Source organism: Girardinichthys multiradiatus, chromosome 21 (assembly GCF_021462225.1).
Source record: "Girardinichthys multiradiatus isolate DD_20200921_A chromosome 21, DD_fGirMul_XY1, whole genome shotgun sequence".
Taxonomy (NCBI): domain Eukaryota; kingdom Metazoa; phylum Chordata; class Actinopteri; order Cyprinodontiformes; family Goodeidae; genus Girardinichthys; species Girardinichthys multiradiatus.
In genome coordinates this window covers 42314788-42339643 of record NC_061813.1, presented here as the reverse complement: position 1 = coordinate 42339643, position 24856 = coordinate 42314788, and the positions used below count along the sequence as shown (strand labels likewise).

General features: G+C 44.8%; 1 protein-coding gene across 1 annotated transcript in view; it reads right to left on the bottom strand.

Moving 5' to 3' along the window:
• The window catches only part of LOC124857837 (5'-AMP-activated protein kinase subunit gamma-2-like), a 42747-nt gene that overhangs the window by 4255 nt on the left and 13636 nt on the right, over window positions 1-24856 (bottom strand). The window contains exons 3-14 of the mRNA XM_047349338.1: window positions 20021-20069; window positions 19315-19424; window positions 18156-18237; window positions 17949-18007; window positions 17209-17254; window positions 17076-17130; window positions 16786-16912; window positions 15557-15722; window positions 15440-15477; window positions 15217-15363; window positions 14937-15030; window positions 12190-13762 (exon numbers count right to left, since the gene is read on the bottom strand). Coding sequence (XP_047205294.1) covers window positions 13227-13762; window positions 14937-15030; window positions 15217-15363; window positions 15440-15477; window positions 15557-15722; window positions 16786-16912; window positions 17076-17130; window positions 17209-17254; window positions 17949-18007; window positions 18156-18237; window positions 19315-19424; window positions 20021-20069 — 1509 coding nt within the window. The 3' untranslated portion in view covers window positions 12190-13226. The remainder of the gene's footprint in view (window positions 1-12189; window positions 13763-14936; window positions 15031-15216; window positions 15364-15439; window positions 15478-15556; window positions 15723-16785; window positions 16913-17075; window positions 17131-17208; window positions 17255-17948; window positions 18008-18155; window positions 18238-19314; window positions 19425-20020; window positions 20070-24856) is intronic.

Here is a 24856-nt window from a genome sequence, read left to right as displayed (position 1 = left end):
TCAGCAGAGCTGTTTCAGTGCTATGATGAGCTCTGAAACCTGACTGAAACTCTTCAAACAGGTCATTGCTGTATAAATGTTCACACATTTGATTAGCAACTATTTTCTCAAGAATTTTAGATAAGAATGGAAGATTGGATATAGGTCTGTAATGTTTCAAGTCATCTCGATCAAGCGAAGGTTTCTTAAGTAAAGGTTTAATTACAGCTAACTTAAAAGCCTGTGGTTCTGATCCATTTACTAAAGATAGATTAATCATATCTAAAATGGGGCTGGTAATCAGAGGGAACACTTCCTTAAATAATTTGGTTGGGATTGGGTCTAACATACAAGTTGAAGGTTTAGATGAAGCTAATATTTCTGATAACTCAGGAAGCTCCACAGGATCAAAACAGTCCAAACACAAATCAGGTTCTGCAGTTATTTCCAATGTTGTCTCACTTGCTGAGGATGAAGTAATCATCTTCAGGAGTATGTCAAAGATTTTATTTTTAATAGAATCAATTTTATTTAAGAAGAATCCCATAAAGTCATGACTGCTAAGAGCTAAGGGAATGGATGGCTCAACAGAGCTATGACTCTGTGTAAGTTTAGCAACTGTACTAAAGAGAAACCTAGGATTATTCTTGTTCTCTTCTATTAATGATGAGAAATAAGCTGTTCTAGCTTGGTGAAGTGTCTTTTTATACAACAGTAGGCTATTTTTCCAATAATAAATTAATAACTGAATCTGACTACACTGTTCAATGATTAGGATTAATTAGAATGTATGAACCTGACTTTTGTGAAGAGTCTTGAGATGACATGTGTTGTGAATTGGCGATATATAAATAAACTGAACTGAATTGAGTAACAAGTTAGACACATAAAAATGATTTTAAGCACCCCACAGCTATCATAACATCACATGATGATAGTTGTAGAGATGGTCAAAAATTCTAAACTGAAATGTAATTTTTGCTGTTTTAGTGCCAGTAGAGCTTAACCAGTGGTGATTGGTGATAGGCCTCCCAGTGGGAACAGATGAGCTCAGAATGCTGCTTGACGGCTTCCAGGTAAGTTCCACAGAAACAGACGCTACCTGTGGTGTCATGTTACTCTCAGTAAAAGGAGAACCCGCCCCTCACAGCAGGTCAGACTGCAGTCTGACGTTCTGGTTGAAGATCTCAGGTGAGTTCCACAGAAACAGACGCTACCTGTGGTGTCATGTGACCTCAGCCTGTATTTTTTTTCAACATTCCTACTTCACATTACCTTCATGTTGGACATCACAGAAGAATGTCTTGGAGTAACCAACAGCATTTATAATCCAATAAACAGACAGTGTGATCTGGATCTGTGGGACTTGTAGTCTACAGCATCAGGAGCTTAGTGAAGCCTAACAGTAGAATTTAGGATCCAGATGCGACTGCAGATGTGCCCAGCTGTGCTTTAACTAAACTCCATTTTACCTGTTCAGTGATAACACCTACAGAGATCCTCCTCAGTAAGTCCATGAGTGTTTGTGCAGATTTACAGCAGATATGATACCTGGCGTGCCAGAAGCCTGGCAGGCTGTCAGCATCAGGCCACACCCCCCCAGACATGTTCAAACTGGTTGTCAAAACCTTTCCTGCCTGGCTTCTAGTAAGTTCAGATATTCAACACAAACACTGTAATCAACTGTAGAATTATCTGCAGAACATAAAGCTTTATGTGTTCAGTCTCCTAAAGCAGACAGTTAATGCGTTCTAATTGAGACAGCCAGAACCAGCAGCGATGAGGACCGGAAGAGAAAATTCTGGGGGCTAAAAACCCAAGAACCCTGAGCTTTTATCTGTTGAGAACATGGAGCATAGCTGGAGCAGTTAACACCGGAAACATTTCTATGTGAACACAGTGATGTGGCAGAAACATAAAAACGGAGCTAAAGTGGTTTTAAACTGCTGCAAACAGCTGAATTAACTCCATGTGTTCTGAACGCTCTGGTTCTGTTTGTGTCGATGAACAAAATTCAAAGTTCTACTCACAGATTTTCAGACGGGCCTCAGCGTTGTGTTGCTTCCTGTGTGAAGATCAGCAAATGCTCTCTACTCACTCAGAGGGACGGCTCAACAAAGAGAAAACTGGACTGGTTCCAGGTTCCTTTCACAGAACAAACAGAAATGCTGCAGGCACAGTAACTATATACAGCTCAGAAAAAGGTTCTGATACTTTAGCAACATGTGCTCTAGCTCCTTCAGGATTTTATTCATCTTTGAACCCCTGATATGATCTCCATTTGTTTCCATTGAAACCTATTTAGATGACAATTGGACCTGGTTCTGTATTAACATGAAACTGTACTCAGCTATACATTTTACTTCGTAAAAAATTGTTTATTTCCTTTTAAATCCAGAGTTTCCATTCATGCAGACACTCTAGATACCTTTCTTGAGTCCATAAAAAACCACAAACTGAAAATAAGCAACCCTGATTTTCTCCTTCATCCTTAAAGTAATTCTCCCCAAAACAAAAATATAAAGTCATATTCAATAAATTATAACCTGGGTTCTGATGAGGCTCATTTGTTATGGAGAACCAATCCTGCCATAATTAAAAATAAATACAGAAATAAATAAATGGATAAATAAAATAATTACTGGGCCAAAAAATAGCTAGAAATATAAACAAGTGTGTCATTAAATGCAAATAGATTTATTCAACAATTGATCAAATTATCACACATAAATCTTTATATAAACAACTAATTTTCAAATCATAAATTTGTTTCTAAACTCTGTATTTTCCTTTGTTTATTTAATACAGGTGATTTTCTTGCGGTTTTATTTTTCCTACGTCTTATATTTTTTTCATATTTATTACTATTCAAATATATTTAAAACATGTTTTTTCCTTAATATTTTTTCCTAAATATATTATTTTTCAAATTATTTTACTGTCCTTTTATTTCTTAAGCACCGGTATATTTTCCCCTCTAATATAGCCCTGTTGTATTTTTTTACCCAACCAGTTTCCTTGAGCCCGTTTATTTCCTTCTTTCTTTTTTACATTCCTTGGTCGCTGTCACGGACCAAGTAAATTCAAACTGAAGGACTCACCTCCACCCCCAACCGTCTTATGACTCCACCGTGCATCTCTCCTCCATCCAATCAGCATCAGATCTGCATGTGTCTTCAATCAATCATCCTCCGACGCTTCGCTTTTAAGGACCTCCAGTCATGGATTCCCCGCTCTTCAGCTGAGCTTCGACGATCAGCTGCGTCATGTCCGATTAAGTCTCTGGCGACTTGGTGGTTCCTCGCACTGTTTCGTGACGGATCCCCACCCTCCTTCCTCCTCTTCTGCTTGTAGGAGCGTTCGACAGCCTCCCGCCTTAATGGCCCCTTTTCTCTTGTCTCAGCTCCGGGCAAGTGGAAAGCGCCTTCATGCTGCGTTCAGACCAAACGCGGTTTGAGCATCAGGGGCGTCTGGTTTTCATGTAAAGTCTATGTGGACGCATCTGTTGGAGTGGCGAGAGGTCCTGCGGCGCGTTTCACGATTCCAGCACGGCGCATCTTGACACATTTTGAGCGTTTCAAACCTCCGACGCGCGTTACACGCATCCAAAGCGTCCGACACTTGAGTTGGGAAATCTGCGCCGCGTCAACCAATCAGAGACGTAGTGATGTATTTTATCATGTGACGGAAAGACCACAAAGATCCCGGGAAATCCCACAAAGACAATGGAGGATAAACGTATCGTTGCGGTTTGTGCCCATCCAATTATTTATGATACAGCCAGCTACTACTACAGAGACAGAAACAGGAAGGACCTAGCTTGGAGGAGAATCAGTGAGGAGGTCGGCATCTTGGGTAAGTTAATAAAACTTTAATAAAACTACAGGTGCTCTTCAGCTGAAATCGAGTGCCTGTAGTTGGTGTCCTGGTATGAGATGTGGGTGCTGGTCAGAAGGTTGAAATTGAAATTCACCAAACTCTGAACGCCTCTGAATTGTCTGGTGAATCCAGACACGGCGCAGAGGCGCCAGACGACGACGTACTCTTGCTTTATTCAGCAAATAAAGCCAAGCCACTCTCTCGATTGCATCCGCCATTGTACACAAGAGACAGGGAAAGGAAGTTCCTCCCAACCTGCATCTGTCCACAGTTTTGTGACGCGCGTCGAGAGTTGAAGTGCACAACCGACCAACCTGAGGCGTTGGACGCCTTTTTGACGCTCAAACCACGTTTGGTCTGAACGCAGCATCAGAACTCCTCCAATCCTCCTGCTAAGCGTCGCTAAGGTCGCCCTGCCTCCACCCCGACTCCTGCCGCTGCGTTGCCCAGCTCTCCTCCGATCTCGTCTCTCAAACCGATCCTCCGCACCCCAGGCTTCAACGTCATTTTCTACACCGGCCATCCCACAATCTTCCCTGCTTCATTCATCTCGTCCATGGATTCTCCCCAGCGCTCCATATCATCTCTTACTTAGCTTCTCTGGGAGTTCGCCTCCAATTCTGCCACGTCAGCATTTCATCTTCTCCGCTCCGCCGAGGTTCAACCCGCTCCTTGGCTCCTCCCACTGACATTCACCATCGCAACGCCCGTCCTGGCTCGTCTCTAAGGGTGAAATGTATCAGTTCATTCTCTCCTCTCTACTGTTTCCTCATTCATTTGCCCTTCAAGCACGCTGTGTTTCCCACTCCTCGTTTACATTCAGGTAGAACATATTCTCCCATGCATTCTAACATCTCACTCAGGCTCTGCTCCAAAATCCTGCAGGGGCAGATCATTTATCTGCTTTCTCTCATTTTACGATCTCCCGAGGTTGACCACTGAATCGCTTTCCCTGATGGCTTTAATGCTGTGTTTAAATTATCCGATCCCCCGCCTTTCTAAGAATCCCCTTTTGGCGAGCTTGCGGCCGCCTTTAAGCATTTCAGAGACGTCTTCTGCTCTGTTAACCGAGCATAGAATAAGCTCGATACCTATCTGTCCCTCATAGTCGACCTACATTTCAAACATGGCTTCCCAATTTTTCTATCAATATCACAAATCCTTCTACGCCAAAGCTGCATCCACCCTCGCTCAATCAGGAGTCTGCTTAGACTGGTTTATTCTCACCACTGAAATTTTGTCATGACGCAAGCCACCATTTGATTCCTGCGTCTCAGTCGGCCATCAGAGCGCTCTTTGTTCTTCTCTTCCTTTCTGCCAGCATTCGTGCCCGGCCAAACTCAAGCTGCTGGTTTTACGCTCCAGTCTCCTTACAAACTGGAATGGTATCTCCTTCTTTTACTGCGACGTTCCCTCGGCTGACTCGTTTCAGTTCTTTACGGTCTGTAGCATCTCGGTTAAAAAAGATGGTCTCTCAAACGTATGGTTCTCAATCCTTTCTCGTCAGAGCCTTGCATGTGAACACATCATTATAGCTAAAAAATATACAGAACGTAAATACCTTCAGTAACTAACAATATGCTTCTTTAAATCTTTTACCTTATTATTTACCATAAATTCATTATTTACCTTAAATTATTACAACCCCTTTTATCCTTGACAGTCTTTCCCTTAAGTGCTTTTACCACGTATATTTATTAAATTTGTAACCATCGCCTTCTATATTTTCTCTACAATAAAATAAATGCAGTGCATAATATTTCAATTGTCTGTGACTTTACTTAGCTTATAATATTGAAGTTAGTAAACCTTTGTATTGTGCTTAAGCGTGACTAACTTACCAAAGAATATTAGCAACCTCTACTGGGGGGAGCTACATTTAAAAGCAACCTGTTTGCTCCGTAGAATATCTAAATATTCATTTACGCACTCAAACATTTAGACAAACCCTGTTCCCTTATCAACCAGGCGCTAAGGAACCATTTACTGTTTCGATATACATCTTAACTTTAAAGGACTCATATCATGCTGTTACCAGGGCTGCTCTGGGTTTTTCAGATCATTATCTAATCCATCTCATCCCAACCTACAGACAGAGACTAAGAGCTTCCAAACCCAAGGTTCACACTGTTAAGAAGTGGACTGAGGAATCAAAGCAGATGCTACAGGCCTGCTTTGAATGCACAGACTGGACTGTTTTTGAAGCTTCAGCCACTGACTTAAACCAACTAACTGATGTGGTGACATCATACATCAGTTTCTGTGAGGACATGTGTGTGCAGACCAAGACCTTCTGCACCTTTGGGAACAATAAGCCATGGTTTACTCCACACCTCAGGAATCTGCGCAGGGAAAAGGAAGAAGCTCACAGCAGTGGAGATTGGGCGCGGTACAGGCAGGCCAGGAACAGACTAACAAAGGAGATCAAAGCAGCTAAGAGAAGCTACAGTGAGAAGCTGAAGAACATCCTTTCTACTGGTGACACTTCAGCTGTATGGACTGGTCTGAGAAACTTGACTGCCTACAAGAGCCCCTCCACCCATCCTGAACAGAGTCGTCTCCTGGCCAACCGTCTGAATGGCTTCTACTGCAGACATGACAAGAACCCGTTCACACCTCAAACCATCTCCTCTACATCCCATTCAGGAACAAATTCCTCCCATAAAGCAACCAACCCCCTACCATCAGATCCTCTGCCTGCACTAAAGATCTCAGAGGAAGATGTAAACAGGCTCTTTCAGCGCATGAAAACAAAGAAAGCTGGAGGACCTGATAATGTCTCCCCATCATGCCTGAAAGCCTGTGCACATCAACTCGCTCCGATCTTCACAAGGATCTTCAACAAATCACTGGAGAAATGTGAGGTCCCCTCCTGCCTCAAACGATCCACCATCATCCCGGTTCCTAAGAAACCCACCATCGTAGGATTAAATGACTACAGGCCTGTAGCCCTGACGTCTGTGGTCATGAAATCCTTTGAGCGGCTGGTGCTGAAGCACCTGAAAGACATCACAGGCCTCCTGCTGGACCTCCTGCAGTTTGCTTACCGAGCAAACAGGTCGGCAGATGATGCTGTTAACTTAGGTCTACACTTCACCCTGCAACACCTCGACCACCCAGGGACGTACGCCAGGATCCTGTTTATAGACTTCAGCTCGGCCTTCAACACCATCATACCAGACATCCTCCACCAGAAGCTCACCCAGCTCAACGTCCCAGCCTCCACCTGTCAGTGGATCAACAGCTTCCTGATCCAGGACGGTGATGAGTCTGCATACAGACAGCAGGTGGATCGGCTGGTCCACTGGTGTTGTCAGAACTACCTTGAACTCAACCCACTCAAGACTGTGGAAATGGTGCTGGACTTTCGGAGAACACCACCCCCCTACACCCCCCTCACCATCCTCAACAACACCGTGTCAGCTGTGGACCAATTCAGGTTCCTAGGAACCACCATCTCTGAGGACCTGAGATGGTTGCGTGATGCGCTGTACCGGTCTGTTGTGGTGAAGAGTCAGAAAACGAAGCTCTCGATGGTAAATGAGCTGAACTTATATAGCACCTTTCCAGTCATACAGACCACTCAAAGGGCTTTACACTAGAGCCACATTCACCCAATCGCACTCACTAATGCTCACACATTCATACACCAATATGCAGATCAGTAGGCAACTTGAGGTTAAGTGCCTTGCCCAGGGGCACATCGACATATGGCAGGAGGAAGCTGGAATCGAATCCACAACCTTCTGATTGCAAGACGACTACTCTTCCTACAGTCGCCACAGTCGCCTCATCGATCCATGTTCCTACTATCATCTATGGTCATGAGCTTTGGGTCATGACCGAAAGAATGAGGTCACGGATTCAAGCGGCTGAAATAAGTTTTCTTCGCAGGGTGTCTGGGCTCTCCCTTAGAAATAGGGTGAGAAGCTCGGTCATCCGGGAGGGACTCAGAGAAGAGCCGCTGATTCTCCACGTCGAGAGGAGCCAGTTGAGGAGGCTTGAGCGTCTGGTTAGGATGCCTCCTGGACGCCTCCCTGGTGAGGTTTTCTGGGCACGTCCCACCAGGAGGAGGCCCAGAGGAAGAACCAGGACACGTTGGAGGGACTGTGTATCTCGGCTGGCCTGGGAACACCTTGGGATTCCATCGGACAAGCTAGCCCATTTTTTTGTTTATTTTTTTAATATATGGTGCAGAATTTTACAATGAAATCTCCTGATGAGAACTTTAAGTGTGAGTGACTATATCAATAATTTTCTTTAAAGAAAATTGCCCACTATCACAGGGTAATTTCTGTCCAGATAAAAAGTTTAACATCCATAGTATCACTTAATAAGTTTCATTCACATCTGATTGGGAGTTTTAAAAATCCATAAACATGGGAAATTTCTGTATACCTTGCCATATATATAATTCTTTTAAAATAAATCTGTCTGATGTCCTGAGCTGATTACTCTTGGTATTAACATTAAAATGTGTTATCCACATCTAAAGTGGGATTCCAGAATTAAAGCAACACTAATGGCAATATCTCCTAATCTCTTTGTGTATTCATGCCATTAAAATAAAATTGTATCTTTGTAGAATGAAGCTACATTATCTCTATATGTCACTTCATTCATATCTGATGTGGAAATTCAAAATGATACCTCTGGAATATTCTAATATAACATATATTGGGTACTTTAACCATCATCTTAAAAGAAAAATGTCTGCCAGAAATTGATTCCTGTTAAGGTTAGGAATTGACCATCTGTGTCACTAAAAGCCTCCAGATATGCTGTTAAAATCTGAAGCTATATTTCTCAGCATGCATGCAATATTTTATCCAGAGGTGTAACACCTGTAGGGTACTCAGATTTGCAAAAGTGAGTTCCAGTTATACTTTGAATTATAGCATATAGATTCCTTGTTTCTCCAACAACTCTCTACATGTAGGCCTACTCTAAGGGAAGCCCTATTTTGGCCTTTACCTTCCCATGTTAACTTTAAGTAAACGTTACTTAGTTTTAAGAGCATGTAAACTTTAATTTCTCCGTTCAGCTGCTGTCTTTAGGATTGTGTGCAGCTGAGCATCTCCTCCATCTCAGCACCTCCTCTGTTACACCAAACCATCTGCACCCTTCACTACATCTATGAAGCTTCCGTGGTTCTCCTCTTCCTCAGAACCAGGCAGTTCTGATCTTCATCCATCCTTTGTCCAATATATCCACTCTACCTTACATCTAATGGTTTGAAATACCTGACTCCAAAACTAAGCGCCTGATCCCGTTTTCAGCTATAGCCAATATGAATTATAATAACATTTATTGTTAAAATATTATTTAGCATGTTTACATGGTCTTAGTGTTGAATATAAACCAGATACTGTCCACTTATTGACTCCAGTCTGGAGGACTTTTATCTCTCAACGTTTCTGCGCCACCTTTCCATTTCCTAGCTGGCATTCGCTGCTCCATCTTTACGGCCGACGCGGACTTATTTCATGATGCTTATAGCGTTGACAGGTGTTCTTCTGCCGAGGAACGCCATGACGAGATAGACCCACAGCACTGCGCATGTCTCTGTTGGATGGACGACAAACACGTTCGTGTGTCCAGGTCCACACTGCGGCTGCGCGCTGAGCAGATGGCGTGACTGGAGGAGAGGTGAGGAGGCGTTGAGGCATCATGGCGCCGCAAAACAAGAGCGTGCTGCGTGACTACGGGGCGAAGCTCGACAGCACCTCCACGGGCTGCAGCATCGGCCCACTGCCGATAGTCCCGTATGCCAGTCCGGCGCTGGTAGTATGTTTCCCCTGGTTAGATGGTGAAAACAGTCCGTCACCGAGTCATGCTTTTATTTTGAAAGCGGGTCCGTAAATGTGACTTCCTTATAGTACTTGAGCAAACTGAAGTATTCTTTCAGTCAGTCAACAGGATACAGTATTTATTATTTTGTTACATTTAGTGGCGCATTCATTTATATTTCTAGCTACTTTGTGAGTCATTTATTTATTACTGTATTTATTCTTAATTATGGCAGGAATGGTCCTCCATAGTACTAAACATAGTTTTCATTGAGCCCACATCTCTGTATTAACTGCTTATTATTGGTCTGATGTAATAGTCTGATCTCAAAGGTTGTGTTTTCAATAGTTGGAAAGAGAAAATCATCTAATACAACAGAAACACAGGTTTAAAACTTCAGTCTGTGTGAAATTCATCTATATGAAGTGTTTTCATTTATTAATGTAGTTACTGATAGTAACAGTTTACTATATGGGTCTGTACATGACCAGGAACCCACGTGTACTGGATGAAGAAATCAATCATCCCTAACATATGCAGTGACATTAGAAGTTCAGGCTTGTTAGCTGCTTGATGGCATCGGGCAGGTTGTCAATTTTCTCATTGGCATCCAACAAAAACAGGGTTTTTCTTGCTGAAACACTAAAAGATGGAGCGAGTATGCACCAACCAATCACATCTCCTGATGCCAAAGCTGCATCCATCTTCTGGTTGAGCTGCAAACTGCAGGGGTGAATCATACCCTGAAGAAGCATGACGTAGGAAAGAGGAGCAGACTCTGAGCGATGTTGGTAGAAAACAGCAGTCGTTCTGGGCTCTAAGCTGCATGACTAACGGCTGCCTGGCCCTGCAGTCTCTTCATTCAGTGAATCAACAACTAAGAACAATAACTGCTCTCAGTCCAGTCCTGTTAGATGTATATTCATAAAAACAGGTCAACTGAGGGGCTTTTCTGTTGCCAATACCGGTACCAATGTTCTAAATTCTGGGCCAGTACTGGTTTATTATTTAGCTTATAAACATAGTTCTGTCATATTTCTGACCTAGATTGTGTTCCTGACTACGATGTCGGTCGCAGATGTAGAAAATGCCTACATATTTGGACTTTTGATAACTGGATTTCTGCTTTTTGGAGTTGGTGGTTACCTGGCTTATCGAGTGATTTGCAAAACGTGGGCGGCTGTTCCAAGCTTTCCGAAGCTCCCTGCGATGTTAGATGGAGTCTGTAGAGCGATCAACACTCAGACTGAAATGTTAAGAGCAGAATCACAAGCTGGACACGATTCTTGAACAGAATCGCAGCCTGGCAGCGGTTGGACTCAGAGGTTGAAAGATATAATCTTGGAGAAGTTGTACGCTCCAGAAATTTGGCTATTTGGATTCGCAATTGAGACATACCAGTAAAACTTTTAAGGTGGTTGGAAATTCACAACTGCCTGAACCACAACATTTATTATTTTTCTAAATCTGGCGCCCCAATGTGGCCTTGGCAACTTCTGCTAACTGGCTATCGACAAAATATCTCCTGGATGTTATAAAAACACGACGCTCTTCCCCAGCACTCCCCTACCAGCTGTGTGCTGATAGGACAATGATTGATAAAACCTCCACCTCTCTTCTCAAGGACAATGGTGCTTCTATCAGCGTTGACAGACTAATTCTTGCAAAAACACTCAGACTTATATATATTCACACCCTCAAGATTCCACCGTACCCTTGCTGAATCTTTACTTATGTGTGTGTTGCTTACCCCTGCTGAGGTTTTTTTGTACTATTTCAGACTCTATTCTGCTAAGAATAGAGTCTGAAATATGATTTTTTCCCTCCTATCTTACTTTACCTAAATGTGTGATTTCATTACTTTTCATAGATTTTACCAGCGAAAACCAAACATTATTAGTAACTTGGACTTTAGCAGCTCTTACACCAATGATCCAGCTTTCTGAATTAGATTACCTACTTCAACTTCAGCACCAGTAAAAGCAATATATTATTAGCACCTGAAAATGTGGATTAAAGCTGTTTTGTACCAGTGACTCAGCTTCACTAGTTAGAATTCAGTGGAATGATGAGACTTGATAAGCACAAGATGCTTTCCCCTACATAGAGGACTTAATGATATAATTACCTCTTTAGAAAGATTGGTTTAGAACCAGCTCTTACCAGTAAAACCCAAAGGATTATTAATGTTATCTGTATCATTGTAATATTGACCAGAGATTTTTTGATTTCTCAGAAGGATTCATGGATTTTTAGATTTCTTAGCATTTGATTTGTTTTTCTGTGTTCTTTGTGATTGTATTGTAATTGTATGTACAGAGCTTTGAGTGTCTCGTTACTGAAAACGATACATAAATAGACTTACCTTACCTTACCCATGATGTAAATTTTGCCATTTCCTTTCCCATGAAACTAACTCCGACTGAACTGTTCAATGATTAGGATTAATAGGAATGTATGAACCTGACTGTTGTGAAGAGCCTTGAGACGACATGTGTTATGAATTGGCGCTATATAAATAAAACTGAATTGAATTGAAACCTGCGCAGTAGTAGCTGGTCGGACCTAGAGCTTCTTGTCCTCTTGTCTACCATCTGTTGGCGGAGACATTTCAGGATGCTACAGACTGGGTACATCTCTGCAGCCATCCTTCAAACGAATGGTCACCTCCTTCATCTCAGGTCTGAGACCTAACCCTTTAACACCAAACATCAGTTCCTGAGAGCTTCACCCATCCCCTGGTGGACTTGCTGCATCCAGTAAATGTGTTGAAAGATTCTCCATAAAAAAAAACAACACTTCTATTAGCAGTTTTAATTCATTGTGTTCACAGCAGCAGCTACACGTCTCCATGGAAACACAGCCGGTGATGTCACTGACTTATCATGATGACATCACAGCTGTTACCTTTTCAATTACTACATGCCATAGAATCCCTATGGGCAGAGAACAGTTAGTATATTAATATATTAATTTAAATCTGCGTTATTCTCTCATTGGTCCAAACTGTGCAGCACCCCGCCCCCTTACAGTCTGCAGCAGGAACTAGAAACACAATAATTTCCATAATAAAATCATTTTCAACAGAATCTTAAAACTTTAGATAAAAGTGACGATATTTGATTTGTTCCAACTATAAAACAGGACATGTTACTAATGAGCAGCAGCTGATCAGTGATTGGCTCATTCAAACTCTATCTACCAATCAGACATACAAACCAGATGCTCAGGGTGGCCCAAGGATCAGTTCTGGTTCTGGTTGAGTTTCATGGTTTTTTGTTTCCCTGCAGGAAATAAACCTTATGAGGTTGCAGTGATGGACTTACACCACTAGAGGATGTAGAACCATTCTGCTGCTTTGATGGTCCTCGAGTTACCATGGTAACAGATCATCATGAAACTCCCCCAGAACCCAGCAGACAGAACCAAAGCCTCCCTCTGATTGCTCAGTCACAGGCCCCGCCCACCTCAGCAGCAGTCCAATTATAGTCCATCCCTCAGCCTTCCTGTCCTCTCTGATTCTCCTTCTGTGGTCTGACCTGAGTCCTCAGAGTCCAGTGAGATGCACTAAGATGACATCAGTCCCCCACCTCCCCATCTACTCCCCCATCCTCCTCCCCTCTTCCATCCGCCTCTTCATCCTCCTCCTGATCTGCCTCATCGTCTCGCTGTGCTGCTCCTCCCCCCGCCTCTGTCTCCTCCGTCTGCCCCGCCTTCGTCTCTCCTGTCTTCTCCTCTTTCTGTGTCTCTCTAAATGCCTCCCCCTCTGCTGCTTCATCCTCTGCCTCCCTCTGCTGGCAGCTCTCAGTAGTGTCTTCCTCCATCCAGGTCTCCTCTGTGGTCTCTCGTGGCTCCTGAACCTGTTCTGGTTCAGTTTCGCTTACTGTTATTACTTTCCCAGTATCCAGTCCCTGGTCCTTGTCCTGATCTTGGTCTTGATCTGCTTCTGCTTCAGGTACTGTCTCTGGCTCACCTCCCTGTCCCTGAATAATTATGCCTTCTGTCTCAGGCTCCAGACCCGAGTCCTGGTCCAGTTCAGTTGGACCTGCTCTCCCTAGCTCAGCTGAGTTCAGGGCTCCGGGTTGAGAGGGGATGGACTCCTTTCTCCTCAGACCTGGCAACACAGAGAGACGTGGGTGAGAGTGCAATTCATCAATTCTCAGTCTTTAAATGCATTGGTTCTATTTCTACTCTGAGAATCAGAACTTTAAAGGATTTATCTTCTGATGATTGTGCAGACTGTAGTATACAAAAGCAACTTAAAGTGAAGATAGGAGACAACAAGGAGGTGTACAAGAAGAAGCTGGAGAACAAGATCCAGCAAAACAATATCAGACATGTGTGGTCAGGGATGAAGATCACAGGTTTAAAGCAGAAGGACAAATGGACTGATGGATGCCTGGACAGAACCAAGTGAAGAGACAACAGGAAAGACTGAACTGGAATAAAGCTGCAGGTCCAGATGGTGTCAGCCGGAGAGTCCTGAAGTGCTGTGCAGAGCAGCTCTGTGGGATTCTGCAGCACCTCTTCACTATTCCACATGGCTCTATAACACATTTTCAAACTCTTTTGTCTTTGCGCTCTTACTTTGTTTTTTATCTTCTCTGCTCTTACGTCACATCCTCTCTTCCTGCTTCTGGTACACTGGCCCGTCCTGCATTCGCGCCGCAAGTGAACCGCTCCAGGGTCTGGATAAACCGTGCTGAGACCGGCAATTGTGAGCGTGCCAGAGTACTGTTCTCTGGTCCGTTTCAGGGTCCAGGCAGGGTTCATGCCGACACGATCTGCTCCAGGAACCGGACTCTAGACTGGTACAAGGCGTTCCAAAGATTTGGTGTGAAAGCGCTGTAAGATGATGTTTCAGGGTTAGGGTCAGGGTTGCCCAAAATACTAGAAAATTGAGAATCGCCCCATATTTAACAATAAATTGTGCATCCTATTTCAACACAGGATTATGCTGGTTTCATATTTTAAAGTTTTCCTGAACGCAGCATCTTCTTGCCTACAAAATGTAGGTGCACTGACTTGTTCGGGTTCAAAGTTATAGTGATACATTTGAGCCAGTCAGAAGTAGAGGCCGGAGGGTTTATTACCTTCCCGGCCGTCAAGTAGTTTCAGCAGCAGCTCATGTTTGTGTTCATTGGTAATAAAACACGGTGGGAACAAAGAATGAATCATAACCCAGCCTAGATCTCAGTTACATGGATAGTTCCCAGACTGGCTGCAGTGACCGCTCAGGGCGTCCACAGCAAGCTTGTTTAAGGTGGAAACAGGAAGAAAGTTTGTACCAGCGGGCGTCAGGACCAGCGCCTGCAGGATGTCTGACAGTGACACGATGCCGACGATGCGGGACTTGTCATCGACGACGACCAGCCTGTGGACCTGCAAACACAAACCCGCTGAATATTAACTGGATCTGATTCGTTACAGCCCCCTTTCATAACAGAACCCTTGACGAAACTTGCTATCATTCTGTCCTTCCTGATCCTTTGCTCCTTTGCTCTGGTGTAACACTTCCTACCTGGAGATGAATACCTCACAGTATCACATTAAAGCTGATGGTGGTACCTCTGCCTTCACGATCCGGTCCACAATGGTCTCCAGGGTTTCCAGTTTGTTGCACTTCATGACGCCTTCGAAGTACTGAGATCTGTGTCTAAGAGCCTGAGTGACTGTCACATCCAGATTGTTGTAGGTCTTCTCAGCAGCCAGGTTCTGCACAAAACACCTGGGTCAGTCCATCAGAGTTTTGACAGGTTCTACAGAATTAGCAGAGGATGACTGTACTCACAATGACGTCAAACTTGGAATAGATATCCACCACCTTCCCTGCCGAGAGACAGGACAACAGCACATCAGAACAGCTCAGAACCTCAACACTGAACATGATGATGGAGCAGCTGCTTGCCTTTATGATCCACAACGGGCAGCGCCGAAACCCGGCGGTGTGTGAACACGGAAAGGGCCGTGATGAGCGGCGTGTCGGGGTGGATGTAGGCGATGTTCGAGTATGTTCCCACTCCGAGTTCCTCCAGAGTCTGCTTCATGAAGGCTGGCATCGGCATCTCACACACCTGAGACAGAATGGGGTACGGGTCAGATTGGGTGCTGATCCGTGATCCGCCACACGCTGCAGGTACAGAGCCTGTCACCCTGTGGGCAAACACCACAGGTATGGTGCACATGTACCTTGAAGCTGTGATCTAACAGGGGTGTAACAGAGAGAAGCTGAACTTTTCACAACTTCAGAATCAGCAGCTTTTGCTTTTAGGCCTCATGTCCAAAGGTGACCTGTGTGGGTTTCACGGTCTGAGCTTCAACCTAGAACCCTTATGTCTGATGTAAGAACCTGAGAAGGCATGGCTCCCAGTACGTTTCCTTTGTTCATCCCAATCATCGTGGTGGGAGGGAATGTCAGACTCCCTCAATGATGTTAATAGGCCCTGCAAGTGTGATTCTCTGCTCTGCATAATCAACACTAATGTCTACACAACGAAGAAGAGACAGTTGGAGATACTGCAGTGCAGACAAGGAGGTGGAGTTGTAGAAAAAACCCTATTTAAATGTTAATAAAATCAGATTGACCAATTAATGTCATAAATGACACATTATTGTGAATAAGGGAAAGGCTGCAGGATTTCGTTCATGTTTTTATTGTAAACACAGAGGATGTCAGACGCTCTGAAACTGGAGTTTAACTAGAAAAATTATGCAGAGAAGACTGAATGAAGTTCTGGTCCAACAGGTTTGTTGTTCATTAGAATAATAATATGAAGAAAATTAAACGTGTTTTACTCACCCTTCTCTGTTCCCAACCATGCAGGTCTGTAGAAATAACAGGTGATGCTAATGGTATAGCAGTGTGTGTGTGTGTGTGTGTGTGTGTGTGTGTGTGCAGGGGAGGAGAGGAGAGGGTGTGGGGGGTCTTTGCAAACCAGACCTTAATGTTATCCTGTTCAGATGCATTGTGGGAATTTAATGAACCTTGATGACACCTGGATGGTTCCTGGCTGTGTCCAAATCATTCTTCGAGGACCCGGTCCATGTGGGCCGGGTCCTCCTATGGTCGTGAAGGCCGGAAGTGATGGGCTGTGAATTTGGACAGTCCACCCCCCCACCCCCCCACTGTGGACTCACAAAGAGCTGCAGGAACTTCAGGATCCTCTTGTGTGTCAAGATGTAGAGAGCGTTCCCGCTGATTGGATCGATGACAGGAAGCCGATGGATCTTATTCTTTATCAGAGAGTGAACCGCTTCGAAAACACTGGGAGGATGGGAGGTGAGAGGGAGACATGGGGGAGGCTTTCATCAGTAATGGGTTTCATTGAGCTGCTGCAGAGCTGCTGTCTGTCCTTTCTGCATAAATTATTCATCAGGAACTCAGAGTCTGAAATCAGCTTCAGTGAACTAGGAGGAGAAGCAGGTACCTGGCATCAGGTGAGATGTGCACCAGAGGTTTAAAGGTCTCCTGCAGGTACAACTCTGTAAACACAGGACACACGTGTTATTTTCAACATGTCAAGGCATTCTACAGCTGCTTTCAGATCAGTCAGCTCATACCTCTCCATGTCTCAATCTTATGCTCCTCCAGCTCGTAGATCTGCACCTGGACAAAGACATGCTTGAGAGTCACAGCTGCAGGTCAGGTGACACCTCAGAAAGGTCAGGTGACTCCTCTGTAGCTGTGTTTCCAACAAAGAACTCAGTACGTTCGGGATCTTTAGGACTTTGGTGTTTTGTATACAACCGACACGTGTTTCCACCAGTTTTAGGAGCCATGCATGTGTAATCAACAGTGGGCATTACATAGTGCAGAAGGAAAGCAGTGGGTCAGGTGGGTCACAGCTTGTGCCCCATGCAAAAAAAATAGTATTCAGCGGGGCCCGGGTCGAACCATAGTCAGTGCCCAGAACCTCTTGTTGTTTTAACAGAAACATACGACACCGGTTCAAAATCACATTGGAGAACCGGAACAGGCTCTAAACCACGTTGGTGGAAAAGAGATTAGAGGAGTCAGGTGACTCCTCAGAGAGGTCAGCAGTGTCAGACACTTATGTCAGCAGAACCTCTGCCTGGTTTCAGATTCCACAGAACCAACTGAAACACTCAGCAGAGTTAACCTGATACCTGCAGCTCCAACAACCAATCAGAGCACAGTTTATATCCATGTCTGCCTTGTTCCAGATTAGCTGTTACCATGACAACAAATGCTGCAGCAGAGAATGTAAAACGTGTTCAACGTGTAGCACAGAACACCTGTTTACAACAGGGACAGGTGTGTGTGTGTGTGTGTGTGTTACCATGGGGGATTTATAGTATCTGGTGAGGATGTTGATAAAGTCCGTGATGGTTAACATCCCTGAAACATAGAAAACAAGTTGTTAATAATAATAATAATAATAAACACAGGTCTGGTTGTAACAGGTGAAACTAAAAGGTTCCAAATGTTTTAGAAACACAGGCTTTTATTCTGAAGGTCCAGCAGGACCACGATACAACACACTTACCCACAAAGCTTTGCTTCTTGCTCTCCCACAGAGGAGCTGCTCTCACTCCATTAGCAACCAGGGCGAAGAACGCTTTCTTCACCTGAAACAACCCATCCATGTCCAGTGAGAGATCCGTTCCTGAGTGTCTCAGTCTGTGTTTTAACTTTGTTACAGAAAGATCAACATTTCTCTAAATGCCTCAGTCATCTCAGATCCGTTCTTCTCTCCGGACTGAATCTAATGGTGCGTTCAGACCGACCGCAATTCCAGTGAATTTTTTGTCTCATTCACGTGTTGTCGCTCGCCTGAAATTTAGCCAGCAATTTGCATGGCTAACGGGCGACAACGCTCCACTCGCTTCATGACGTCATCAAATAAGAGGAGCTTCTATCTGCTGCTTGCCGGTTTCAACTCAACATGGAGCGGAAAGCCGAACAACGCCGCAGGCGTCGGCGTCCCTGGGTTCACCAGGTTCTCCAGAGACGGAACCAGTTCGGAGAGTACCACCACCTACTCCAGGAGCTGCGTCTGGATGATGGTCGCTCTCAGTGGTACTTCTGTCTATGCAGGACCCAGTTTGAGGACCTGCAGCTCCACGTTAGGGACAAATCAGCCTCTGGGACACCAGCTACAGACGCTGTCTCCCTGCTGCAGAACGCCTGTCCATCTGTCTTCGGTGAGTAAATAAATCTCAGCTCAATAGAAAAACAGCTATTACAGTCATGTAATAACGGCTGATCGGTGACCTAGAAATCAGGCTTGCTGACATATGCATCTGAAAATGAAATAATTATGAATGAAATATAATTTCCTACATAACATAGATGTACCCTGAGCAACTGCTGTGCGTTTCATACTTGTATGACAACGCGATTTGACAGAAAGTTCTAATTTTTCAACTCCAGCAAAATTCACTTTGCGTCCATTGCGTGTTTCACTTCGCTCTTTTCATGCTAATCACGCCATTCGCATCTCTTCCTTTGCTCCTGAACCTCTACTCTACATAGGGCCAACATATAAATCTCTCGCTCCTGTGGCAGTCGGTCTGAACGCACCATTAATTTCTCCTGGCATCCATCAGGGCTCTGTCCTCTGCACACTGACATTATGAACACTGTAGGTCCTGCAGCATCAAAACCCAACTGAACTGGGTGAAGAACATCTGTTCCTGTCTCACCTGCAGCGTGGTGTCAAACACCACCAGTTTGGAGCTGGTGGGGATGATGTCGTAGCACTTGTGACACTTCATGAAGCGCATGTAGATGTCTCTCTCCAACTCCTCAGGCGCTGGGAACACAGAACCGCAGATCACAGAGGGCTTAGTTTAGATGAGATCATAGGTAAAGCTCAGCTGGATCTTATCTGATATCAGTCAAGAGGAACCAACAGTTCTGAACAACCAGGATCTCTAACAGTACGTAATGTGGTTCTACTGAAAAATGATCAGATAGTTTTGGAAAAGGTTCCCTAACCTTTGTGGATTTAAGCCTGAGGATCCTGGTCCTACAGAGCAGGTGGTTCCTCAGATCTACAGCAAAGAGGTGGGTGTTACAGATGTTACCATCATCAGCCTGACTGAGGAGCTGTACCACCTGGAAGCTGATTTTAACAAGGCCTCTGACCCTCCTGCCTCACAGAGTCCCACTGATAGAAACAATGGCCGTCTGTGTTCAGATTATTATAATAGCCTTACAGAAAAATTTGTTTCAACTCTCCGATCAGCTAAGTCTGCTTCAAAGCTGTGTGTTGCCATGACAACGTTACACCTGGCTGCAGAACCTGCTGACCCGACTGTGTTCCCACCTTAGTGTTGCCTGTGCCGTACAGACAGAGATGAGGGATTAGAGGTCGGCTAACTCTTCATCATCAGGACGGAGTCTTACCAGCATCACCAGGATCCGGCTGCTCCGACATTCCGTCTGCAACCTCCACCTGAACGGAAAAACACAGCACAGAGAGAGTCAGGAGTGAGCCATCTTCTCAGTAAACCATCTTCACTTCACGATTATCATGAAGTGACCTAAAATGTAGGAAAGGAAGCTAAATGCAAGAACAGTTTCTCCTGGTTTAATCCCAAATCTGCCTCTAGTTAAAAAAAGCTCCTATGGAACCGTGGTCCCCAGTCCAGGTCTTCGGGCCCTGCAGCTTTTAATTGTGACGCCTGGTTCAAATGACTGCATAACCTCTTCAGAGGCAAGTTCTGCAGAAACCTGTTAAGGGGCTGTTGATCTAAAGGAGGTAACTAGGAATGGCCTGAAACCAACCGTATCCCCAGTGGCCCTGGGCTGGGACCACTGCTCCAGAAACATATGGATGGGACCAAACACCGCGGTTATATCTCAGCTTTGTTGGTTCCAGCCTGGACTCTAGGAACCCTCTCAGCTTTGTGCTGCTTGACAGGAAATAAAAAGTCAAAGGAACCTGATGAGTTTGTCGTGCTGAAAACTGGACTGTGCAGAACCTCAATTAAAACATTACACATGCTGGTCCTGACAGCTGCTTGTCGCCAGTAGACAACCTGTCTGACAGCTCGTCCTCAGCTGCAGCATCATCTGGTCTCCAGGTACCTTTCTCTGTTCAATACTGCTGCGGTATTGAGACAGCAGCCGATAGTTACAGAACCGGATCCTCTATGACGCCACGCCGTCCGGGAGTTCGGAAGAGCAAATGATTACGGCTTTTAAGGGAAATGTTCTGATTTTTGAAGGGAAATCAGACGATGGATAACACCTACCGGGCAGGCTCGGTCCATGAACCGCCCTGAGTTTCTGCTCTCCGGCAGAGTCCGCAGGGGTTTTACTCCCGAGATGGACCGGGCCTTTACGGCTCCATCTTCAATCTGAGTCCGGACGGAAGAACCCGCAGAGCCCGAGGATCGGTGGGCTGTAACCTTCGCCTGCTCTCGGTAATGTTCGGCTCGTTTCGGTAAAAAAAGCTAACCAGAATAACTTCCGGTTAAAGGGGTTCAAAATAAAAGCACACATCGTGATTTGGCTGAGTTAGACTACAACGGGCCTGTGGAGCCCTGCTGACAGAAACTAACTGGTAAAAGTCACTAATCAGGACTCCAGCTTCTCTATTCTAGTAATCCAGCATTATTTCAGAATATAACAGGCTGAACCAGAGGCGTAATTAGGATCCTGAAAGCTCGGGGCTTGGCCCTGGCCACAATCGCTGTTTTTTCATATGACAGCGGTCTAGATTAACAATAATTTTAAATAATGTAGAACACATTGTCCCACACATTGACAAATTCTCTCACTTGGTATGAATTGACTTTGTTAGCAGCTGAAGTGAAGCTCTGAGAAAAACTTTATACAGTATATACAGTATTAGATAATGACATTTAGTGTTAATTAAAGAAACAGAATCTGAATTTTTGCTTATTCTGTCAGTTCCATCTGGTTCTGATCTCCAGATATCACAATGCTAAAAAAAAAAATCAAAGGAACACTTTTAAATCAGAGTATAATATCAAGTCTGTTGACCTTCCGGGATATTGATCTGGTCAGTTTAGTAGGAGATAAGGTTATTATTCAGTGTCAGCTAGTTTGGTGTTAATGAAACTAACAACAGCTGCACTAAAGGGCAACAATGAGACCATCCCAAAAACAGGAATGATTCTGCAGGTGAAGGACATAGACGTTTGATTGGCTGCTTTTCACTAGTTTTGTATTTGACCAACCAGGGTCAGTGTCTCTACTGGTGGCATTAGGTAATACCTGGACCCTTTCAGAGGTTACACAGGCAGTCCAACTCCACCAGGATGACACATCAATACGTGCCATTGCCCAAAGGTTTGTTGTGTCTCCCAGCACAGTCTCAAGAGCATGGAGAAGATTCCAGGAGAGAGGCAGTTACTTTAGGATAGCTGGACAGGACCATCAGAGGTCCTAAACCCATCAGCAAGACCGGAATCAGCTTCTTTGTGCAAGCAAGAACAGGATGAATCCTGTAAGAACAAAGTAACCTCCAGAGGGCCACTGCTGTGAAGGTCTCTGACCTAACCATTAGAAACAGATTTCATGAGAGTGGCTTGAGGACCCAAGGCTCTCTACTAGGCCTTGTGCCCACTGCAATGGTGCCTGCAACACTGTTCAGCATGATGGATTTGGTGGTGGGTCAGTGTTGGTCTGGAGAGGTACATCCATGGAGGGACGTACAGAACTGTACAGAATAAACGGCCTTGTCAAAAGATGATTTTATTTCGCTTCTTTTTTTAATGCGTCTTTTCCGACAGAGTAGTGCTTAGAATTGTTGTCTGAGTGCCAAAAAGAAGCCCAATAGATTTCCTTTCACAAGTGGAGCATTACGGCTAACGTTATAATGCTCTGCTTGATATTCATAAAATAAACTTTATTAGAAACTGCTTTGGGATTATTTAAATCGTTACAGACACAGAGACAGAAACGAAAAGGAAAAAAAGAAGCAAGAAAGAGAGAGAGCTGGGGCAAAAAGGAAAAAAGGAGAGGAGAAAAGAATAGAGAGAAAGAAGGATGAAGAGAATACAAGATGACACCCCAGAAGATGACAACCTAGAAGACTGCTTTTACACCTGCAGAAACATATATAGCAACAGCAATGTTAACAAAAGGTACACTGTACTAATGAATGCAAGAAGTATTTAGTGGTAACTGTGGCTCAATATAGAACATCTGTGTATCTGTTAACACCTGAATCTAAACACCTATGAGTGTAAGTGTGAGCATGCTTGTGTATATAAGATTTATCCATAAAAAAAAAAATGCAATAGTGAGTGTGACGAGCCACAGACCTGTCCCCCTGGACCCCAGACAGACACAGGGGAGATCTGAACCACAGACATCCAAAGGCCCCCCAGAGTGCAGAAACCCCAGGAGACCACGGCAACCCCACCAGAGAAGAGCAGAGGAGAGCCCTAGGGGAACCACCCAGTAGCCACAGTGCAGAAGCCCCAGGGAGCTGTACTGAAGACCCCACAGGCCTCATCGGCAGCTCTCTACACCGGAGGAGATCTAGCCATGGACCCAGAGCACCCGAGACCCCAGGTAATGTTAAATGGCCTGCACCTGTATAGTGGTTTATCAAGTCTGAGGACCCCAAAGCGCTTTACACTACAGTCGGTCACTCACCCATTCATACACACATTCACACACTGACAGTGGTGAGCTACAATGTAGCAGTAGCTGCCCTGGGGCACAGTATGCCCCAGCTTGGGCACATCACACCCCAAGCACAGGCCCGACAGAGCCAGGGGGCCCAGATCCTGGCAAGCAGCCACCGGGAGTGGTCTGCCACACAACAAAGCACTCAGCCCCGGACACCAAGAACCAATACACCAGCGGGGAGAGATATCATCCACCGGCAGTAATTGTGCCGGGAAATAAATAGACCCCACATTTGAAGGGGTGCCTAAACTGATCCAGGAGAGGGAGCAGCCCAACACCCAACCTGACATAAAAACAGTCACAATCACACATTCCCACCCTCATGCGTACAAATAAAAACACTCACACAATAAAAACACAAACAAAATGTAAAGACACACAACAATGGACGTCATACACTCACACTCATACATACTCTATACTCCTAGGTCCCGATAACCCAGAGGGGCAACCAGCTCCCAGACCCAGGAGTTGGTCCCCTTCCTTCAGGGGTGGAGACAGTCAGACCGCCCCAGCACCAGCCCAGACTAGTGTTGATACTGCCCAAACCCGAGCAACCCCGGCACAGACCCTGACCCCCCACTCTGACCCCAGCTGCCAACGACCCCCAACCCCATCTGGAGAAGGGGCCACTTACAAAAGAGCGTTCTACCTGGTCCAAACTAGCCCACCAACCAAAGTCGTCCAAGGATGAAACAGTCCAACCCCCCCAGGGCCAGCCCCAACCAGACACAGATATCGAACACATGCACCCGAACCAAAACACCATGTATCCCCTTCCAACAGGGGCACACCCCCACAGATGAGCTTCACCCCGAAAAGCAGATGAAGACACTTTCTCACAGCGCAAGCTCCACACACAGCCCCACTCCAACCAACCCCGCCGCATCATAGCCCCACCACATGGCGCGATGCGACAACAAGGCAAGGGCCTAACCCCTCCCAAGGCCATGGCCCACCCCTACCCCAGAGGAAAACCAAAACCCACCCCAACATTCAAACAACTCCCAGAACACATAAAATATCAGACATCCAGGTTGACTTCGCCCCATCCCCTCCTACAGACCCCTAATGGTGCCCAGAGACATTGATCTGATGTGAAGGCAAAGGCTGTCGCCAGACTTATGTAATCCAACAAAAGGTCTCTATACTGGTTAATACTAAGAACATTTTTATTTTTCCAATTCAGGAGGATAGTTTTCTTAGCGATGCATAAGGCAGTGAAAACCATGAGAACTTCATTTCTTGGTGACATCATCTAAGTTGCCCAACAAGCAAACTGAGGGGAAGGCTGAAATATTACATCTCAGACACTGTGAAAAGTCTTCACATATCCGGCACCAGAACCTCTGAACAGGTGTAGATAACCATAGTGCATGGATGTAATCTTCGGGTATATTGCCTGTGAACTGTAAGCAAGTACACTGCTGAAAAAAATAAAGGGAAGACTTAAACAACACAATATAACTCCAAGTAAATCAAACTTCTGTGAAATCAAACTGTCCACTTAGGAAGCAACAATGATTGACAATCAATTTCACATCTTGTTGTTCAAATGAAAAAGACAACAGG